Raw genomic sequence first — 7,992 nt, forward strand, 5'->3', positions numbered from 1 at the left:
GATGTCTCCTTCGTGTGTGCAGATAGGGGCATTGCGTCGTTCTACGTTGTATGGTCTGTTCTGGATGACCACAGTCGCACACTGGATAGTTTTTTATTTTTAATTTGTGCATCGGATATCCGCATCTCGCATGGTTTGTGCGGATACGGCTTAGGGTGGACCATGAGCTTCGTAAGAGACCAAATCCAGGGATCTTCTGCGTTGGATCTTTCACGATGATGCACCACGGATCTCTCTTGCAAGCTAGCTGGGTAACCGGTTACATGGGACTGTCCATTTAACAAATAAACATTGATTGATAATGCTTGCTTACCCAGGATGGCCTCAGTGAGTTTCAAACCTGTTTTTATTGTGAATGTCCTGTCAACTTCTCACTATAGGGGTCGATGTTGTCGCTGTGGGTAATACCAATTGATGAATGTGCAGGTCATTTTTCAGCAATGCGATATTTGTGCAATACCAGTTACAATGTTTTTTTTTAGTTGCCAATATATCTCTTATCACATACATTTCATGTAAGCTATGTAGGCTTTAATGCAATGATACAGAGTACCAGATATAGAATTTCACCGTCTCATTCTTCATCCTGCATCTCCGATTAGCACGATTGGTTACGTACGGTGCGAAGTAGGTTCAACATACATACATCCATCCCGAAATAACGATGGCAGCGCTTTCATACGCAGGATTAAACACCTTGGTGTCGTTCTCTCTGCGACGTGTTTTCGGGTCGTGCCGCGCATTGATCGACACGATGTCCGACGTTTCGCTCCACGTACTATAGACAATTGCATTAAAGCCGACGTAGCTTACATGAAACGTGTGTGATCAGAGCCGTGCAAACTGGCGCAGTTGGCACCTCCGTGTTGTGTTTTCTTTTTTTTTAAATAAAATCAAGAGAGCATTCTTCGTCATTGAAGAAACGCTGCTAATGCCCTCCCACCACCCTCCCCAAATGAAAGAGGAAGCAGTCGCGACGCCAGTATCCAGAGCACAGAAGCATATTTATGTATTTCCACATGAAAAATAAATAACAAGAACAAGGCGCAAACTTCAAAAAACACCGAACAATACCAAAATAGACGCGCATAGCCCACGAAAGTCCATCATTCGAGCAATAACAGCCTGACATATGGCAGATGAACATTTGCATTCAAACTCTTAGTTCTTTCGGTAAAGTCACGTAGGTAAAAAATGAAATAAAAATTAATAAAAATAAAACAATAAAATCACGACGTTTCGGAGGCAACACAAGTCTCCGTCATCAGGTGGGACCGTCACAGCCAGCAAATCTGTCATCAAGTGGGACCGTCACAGCCAGCAAATCTGGCTGTGACGGTCCCCCCTGATGACGGAGACTTGTGTTGCCTCCGAAACGTCGTGATTTTATTGTTTTATTTTTATTAATTTTAATTTCATTTTTTACCTACGTGACTTTACCGAAAGAACTAAGAGTATGAATCCTTGCAGTCACGAAAGCTTCAAATATAGAATTTGCATTCAACCTGTACGCGAGTCGAGGGTTATGCGAAGCTCGTGCCAACGCGCATGCTGGGAACATCGCTGCATCTCACAGCGCAGGTGGTGGGGTGTGCATTGGAGTGCACTGCATGGCCGCGGATCGTGATTGCGTTTGCTAAACCATTTTTGGTTCGTATGGGATTGTTTTCAGATTGGAAGTGGTGTTTAGGACGAGCAGATTCATCACACTCCAGTTTCATCCGCACGAAGAGTGCTCATACATACTGTTGCCCATACATTTTAACATTTTGCCCTTTCCAAAAAAAAGATATTTAAAAATTTGAATGTACACAACAGAGTAGGTATTTTGAATATCTGAAGACGTCAGAATATATGTTGATAATAAATACTGCTTTCATATGTCGCTTTAGAACCCAACAGCTCGATACATAAACCATGTTCCAGCAGCTCTAATCGAGTTTGAACGAAATAGCTCTAAGCGATATAAAATGACAGCTTTTGTATCCTACAGCGCAAATAATTCGCATGAACAGCCACATGAGAATTTCACAAGAGGGCTCGATTTCATCCGGAGGAGTTGTCCGGGCCGGGCTCCGGACAATGTCCCAGCACCCCCCACGTCCCCTCCCACCGCTATCCGCGGGCAAAGGGTGGGGGGGAGGCGAAGAGGGGGGCGGCAAATATTCAATGAGAAATGAAGCCCACTGATTTTAGTCTCGGTAACACATTCAGCAAACCCACAGCATTCGTCGGACGCGTCACTCAGGCGCAGGCTCTGCACGCGGCTCGGGCACCTTACGCGTAAAACATCAACTCCGGGATCTGTCCGCTCAACACCCCCGTGCCAGCGTCGCTCTCGGGCGCGCACTGGAACAGGAACGCGACCCCGTCGCAGCGCACTTCCGCGAGCCCGTCCTCTCCGCTGTAGCCAACCTCGGCGCCGGCCAGCACCGCGGACGCCGTGTGGAACACGTGCGGCTCCACCTGCACGGGGTGCTCGAACCACACGGGCACGGCTCGCGCCGAGTCGCCCGAGCTCAGCAGCGGCGCCGAGAGCCGAGCCAAGGTGGCGCCACGCCGCTTGATGTCCACCGTAGCCGCGCACTCCGCGGCCCCGCTACGCGGCCCGTACAGCCCCAGCCCGGTCAGGAAGATGCGGCGGTCTACCTTGAATAGCACGGCGTCGCAGCGGCCACCGCCGCTCCGGCAGCGGCGTTGGTCCGCGCCGCCACCGATGCCACCGATGCCACCGCCGTGGCTACACGAGGACTGGAATCGCAGGCAGCGCGACGTGGCGAGACCCTTCCTGGGCACGCACAGGAAGTCGAGCCTGGGCTTCTGCCGCGCCGTGTAGAAGAGGAAGATGCTGTTGGTCTCCTCGGCGCTGAGCACTCCCGACTGCGCGGCCCCATTCGCGAATTCCTCCACCGACATGGCCGGGATGCGGACGAGGTGCAGCGCGCTGCCCAGCGCCTTCCGCTTGTTCTTAGCCGTCGGCTCGAGCCCCTGCCTCTGGCACTCCGCGCCCGACCAGGCCAGCGCCGCCTCGAACACGCTCGCCTCGCGCGCCGTGAGCGACTCCCGCCGCAGGATCGACTCCACGGTGGCGCGGTCGAGCTGGAGGAACGACCGCGATCCGAGCGCCAGTTCCGCCTGGGCGTCGATAAGCTCCCAGCAGCGCTCGGCCAGGCCCTGCTCGTGGAGCGCGAGGCTCTGGGCCAGCAGCGCGCACGCGTTGTCGTGGCTCAGGCTGCCCTCGAGGAAGGCGCGACACGTGCGCGCCAAGCGCGCGACCGCAAACCGCTTGGCCGCGCGCAGCGTGGACAGCGCTGTGTCCACCTCCAGCGGCGCCTCCTCGCAGTAGATGCACCTGCGGAAGGGTTGGACGTGGTTATGCTGCGTATCGGTCATCGATCATCGTTGTCGTCATTGGATCCCTCCCCCAGCACACCGGCACCGTAACGCCACGCACGGGCGCTGCTACCATCCATCTGGCTTCCGTATGTCGATTCGCTGCTGGATGAGCGTGCTTCGTCACGCTGGCTTGTACGAGGAGGCGCGGGTTGTGCACACACGTGGGAGCAAAACTACGGTGGCAGTGCACAAGTCGACTTCGCTACACCGCCCTCTGCTGCCAACCGCGTGGCGACACGCAGCCTCCCTCTCGTGACCGTATCGGGGGGGGATCCCGACCGGTTTCGGTCTCGCGCTCGCGTCCGTACACCCGTCAAGTAAGACGCGCTGTCGACAACGAGGCGAGAGCCCAGCGTGCGCAGGGAGGAGGGGCAGTGAGCGAACGCGAGCAATGTTCAGGTCCGCGCGGGGCTCACCGAATCATGCTGAGAAAGGAGGCTGGCTCCACGTCTGGGATGTGGAACTCCACCTGGTCTGTCGACGCGTCTCCAAAAAACATGGCATCGAAGACTCTGCTCTCCACAGCCAGGATGCGCTGGCGAACACAACCGCGACGCCCGCGAAGTTACAAGCCCAGGCGCAGGAACAGTTGAACAACAGGCATTGAACGCAAAGTGTATGGTAAAATTGCAGCATTTATTGATTTTTTTTTTTACTGGTACTACTGTGGATGCAATAAAGTCAGTAAGTGTTATTGCGGGGCATTAACAGTAATGGGATAAATGCATAAATGCATTTATAATCCAATACACCCCCGTCTCTCCCCACAGGCATCATATAAACGTAGTCCATCGGCCTAATGGCTCAGCAATATCATCTCGAAGCATTTGTTTTACGAGCATGACTCAAATGACGAGACCGTGAAACTAGATACCGGGCCAGAGTTCTAATCGAATCTAATGATTCGTTTTTATTATTATTATTATTATTGCGTCGTTAATGAAAATTGCATCTCACAGGGCAAGCTGGAAGGTTGTCAGGTGGTGGGCTGGTGACAACAATTATTCTGCGGTTCTCTGTTTGTATGGATGTTTTTTTTCAGCCAATTACTGAGGCAAAACAACAGTAGTGCCCAGAGAAAAAAAAACGATACGTGCGAGGGAGTAGCACAAATTCTGCCTGAAAAAGAATATTGGTCTCGAAAGCCAGATGGACTAACATATTCACGCTATATTTATGGGGAGAGAAGAACTGATGTTTATCTAGTTATGTTATAAAAAAATGGCAGGTGCATTAAAAATGAACGGTGTAATTCAGGCAGCCAGGCAACCGACACTGCCGTGCGCGGGTACCTTGTGTGCAGGTACCCTCCGAGCCCTATCGGAAGGTCCCACGACAAAGTGGACATCAGCCACGAGCTCGCTGCTGCAAAGTGACCGACACAGCCAAGGTCGCATCACAGACAGATCACTCATGCCTACGAATTATAGACGGGTTTGACAGCATGCGTGCCACATGCTTACCAGACACACGCCACTCACCTAACACTCGCGTAACACTCACAATACACATTCATGTGACACTCACCCCGACACTTACTTATCATGAACGTGACACCCGTCCCTCGAATCTAACCACTCGCCAGACACTCACCAGACACTCACCACTCACACAACACTCACCACTCACCCGACTCTCACCACTCACCAGACACTCACCACTCACACAACACTCACCCGACTCTCACCACTCACCAGACACTCACCACTCACCAGACACTCACCACTCACACAACACTCACCCGACTCTCACCACTCAACAGACACTCACCACTCACACAACACTCACCACTCACCCGACTCTCACCACTCACCAGACACTCACCACTCACCAGACACCAGACACTCACCACTCACACAACACTCACCACTCGCACAACACTCACCACTCACACAACACTCACCACTCACCCGACTCTCACCACTCACCAGACACTCACCACTCACCAGACACTCACCACTCACACAACACTCACCACTCACACAACACTCACCACTCACACAACACTCACCACTCACCCGACTCTCACCACTCACACAACACTCACCACTCACACAACACTCACCACTCACACAACACTCACCGCTCACCCGACTCTCACCACTCACCCGACTCTCACCACTCACCAGACACTCACCACTCACATACCACTCACCAGACACTCACCACTCACCCAACACTCACCCAACACTCACCACTTACACAACACTCACCACTCACCAGACACTCACCACTCACACAACACTTACCACTCACCAGACACTCATCACTCACACAACACTCACCACTCACCAGACACTCACCACTCACCCACCACTCAGCATTCACCAGACACACAACACCCACCACTCACCACTCACACAACACTCACCACTCACCAGACACTCACCACTCACCCAACACTCACCACTCACTACTTGTCAGACACTGCTCTGACACTCACCGTGACTCTGAAGCTGACATTCACGTCTCGCGATCATGAACAGGCTTGGCTGTATGCACGATATTCGCTCGTATGCTTGTGCACGACTCGACCCACAGTGCTACAGTAATAATAACGATGTCATATCTTTACCCAGGAGAGCGTCACGAAGCCCTCTTTCCACTTTGGGAAGTTTGACAAATTCAATTGGTGAGTGCTGGCATCTAGAAGGAGAGCGGAGTAACCGAATAAACTCCACGCATATAAAAGGGGGTAAAGCACAACGCTCTGCACAGAAAGATGCAATCACCCATTGCCGGTGAGATATTTACCATCGGGCATATGCACGGAGTGTCGATATCAATTCAACTGAACTCACCCTAAGAGAGTTCCACTAAAGGACACGTCGGTCCACTCCAGATCAAGGTGAAGACAAATTAATTACGCCCAGTCCCGTTGACGCCACTCAACCTCGCCTTAGCCTCCTGCTGCCAACCCCACCGCCTGTTGCAAGTACGACAATCGCCCATCCTCCAAGGACGTTTCGCTTCAAGCACGTCTCTCTGGCAAGCCGTCAACACCCATCACCAACCCCCTGCTCTCGAGACCCTACTCCCTCCCCTGCCTGGAGGAATCGCCCCTGCGCTGAACCCAGCTTTCCGCCACCACTCAGGTGCCGGCGTGTTGACGTGACTGCGCTTTGCACCTTTCCGCGAAGGGGCGGCGGGACACCGGCTCGCGCTCGCCAGCCGCCTCGGCGAACCTCGTCTCCGCGGAGCAGTCGGCTCCCGGAGCGCCGCCCTGGCGCTCGTCCGGCGTCCTGCCTCGCTTCTTGGTCGCGCCCCGAGCGCTGCTGTGGAACTCGCAGCAGACCGGCAGCCGCTTCGCCTTGGCCATCTTCTTCATCTTGGACCTCTTCAGCGCCTCCGGGAGCAGCGTGAAGATCGCGTGGAGGCACCTCATGCCGCCGCCGCCGCTGCTACCAGCGCTGCCAGGGCTGCCCGCGTTGCCAGCGCCTGGGCTGCGCGGCTCGTCCGCGTCCTGGGGGCCGGCGGGCGAGCCCCGCGACCACCGCGGCCAAGACGACCCCGTGGGAGACGGAGCGAGGCGAACTCGGCGCCGCGTGGACCTCGGCACGGCGAGACGGGGAAGGGCTGAGCGCGCTGCGGGCAGACGCGACGCCTTTCAGCGCCCTGGACAGCGCCGCACACTCACGCCGTCCCCGTCTCTATACTGCCGACAAACGGCTCAGCAAAGCAAGCGGTTGTGTGCGTGTATATATACACACACACACGAACTGTGTTTAATTATATATATATATACTTATCTTTCACGCGGTATCGTGTTTTTTAATTAACAGCGGTGCTTTGCCCCTAGCCTCCGAGCGCCGCGAGCTACAGCGCAGAGCTGTGCACGCCCGGCGCCGCGACTCCCATCGCTTGGCTCAGGCGCGCGCGCGCGATCCCCCACCGCGATAGCGCTCACATTGAAGCGTAGACGGGGCTTCTTTGCACGCATGCCCATGCCCCACCGCCTCCACACGCCACGCGCCGGTTACGCAATGATTGCTCAGCCTCGGGGGTGTCTCGCACGCGTGTGTGCGTGCGTGCGCGTGCGTGTGTATGTTCGTCCGGGCATGCGTGTGTGATGGGGGTTGGGGGGGGGGAGAAGTCGAAGGGAGGATGGGTTGAAAGAAGAACCTCCCTCTCCCTCCTGCACCTCCCCTCCCTGACACCACAACCGCTATACACGAATACTTTATTCAAATTGCCACGTTATCATACAAATTAACACATTGGAATGATTGTTTGTGTATATGTAACCGTTGTGTGTATGGGCGAAGCGGTAGGGTAGTGATTAGCGTACTGCCCTAAGAATACTGCGATCCGAGTTCAATTCCCGCTAACAGCAGTGGCGAACATCTGAACCGGTTCTAGGCCTCCCCTATGTGGACTCAGCCTTAAACGAGTACGTACAGTACTTGGTTCGGTGTTAAAACATCAGCATTGGGAAGACAAAAGCGGCCGGTATTGTAGTTGTGCTACCCACTCCCTCGTGTGCCGTGCCGGCCTTCATTAGGTTCTCGCTAACAGCACTTGCCCCAACACTCTGTTCAGGCTACACGGAGGATCTTTGTCTTTGTAATATGCGTAGTGCAGCGTTTCACCCACTTT

At 54.2% G+C, this 7,992-nt stretch overlaps 1 protein-coding gene across 2 annotated transcripts; it reads right to left on the minus strand.

Moving 5' to 3' along the window:
* Positions 1–1,466: 1,466 nt before the first annotated feature.
* On the minus strand, positions 1,467–7,428 carry LOC133341450 (BTB/POZ domain-containing protein 6-B-like). Of its 2 annotated transcripts, none has more exons than XM_061550092.1 (4): positions 6,582–7,428; positions 4,689–4,761; positions 3,813–3,931; positions 1,467–3,352 (listed from the first exon to the last, which is right to left on the minus strand). In XM_061550092.1, exons 1-4 carry the CDS (start codon positions 6,779–6,781, stop codon positions 2,278–2,280), a joined length of 1,467 nt encoding a protein of 488 aa, XP_061406076.1. In that variant the 5' UTR covers positions 6,782–7,428; the 3' UTR covers positions 1,467–2,277. The 2 variants fall into 2 exon arrangements, with proteins under 2 accessions (XP_061406076.1, XP_061406075.1); XM_061550091.1 differs by having other exon boundaries at positions 6,525–7,426.
* Positions 7,429–7,992: the final 564 nt, after the last annotated feature.

This window comes from Lethenteron reissneri, chromosome 11 (genome assembly GCF_015708825.2).
Source record: "Lethenteron reissneri isolate LAM-NWPU_2019-01 chromosome 11, ASM1570882v1, whole genome shotgun sequence".
NCBI classification, from domain to species: domain Eukaryota; kingdom Metazoa; phylum Chordata; class Hyperoartia; order Petromyzontiformes; family Petromyzontidae; genus Lethenteron; species Lethenteron reissneri.

Coding starts and splice junctions, on each gene's coding strand:
- LOC133341450 (XM_061550091.1), bottom strand. CDS start 6,781: ATGAGGTGCCTCCACGCGATCTTCACGCTGCTCCCGGAGGCGCTGAAG. Junction 3,932..4,688: donor GGAGGGTACCTGCACACAAG/GTACCCGCGCAC, acceptor TGTGTTCGCCAG/CGCATCCTGGCTGTGGAGAG. Junction 3,353..3,812: donor TCCTTTCTCAGCATGATTCG/GTGAGCCCCGCG, acceptor ACCCTTCCGCAG/GTGCATCTACTGCGAGGAGG.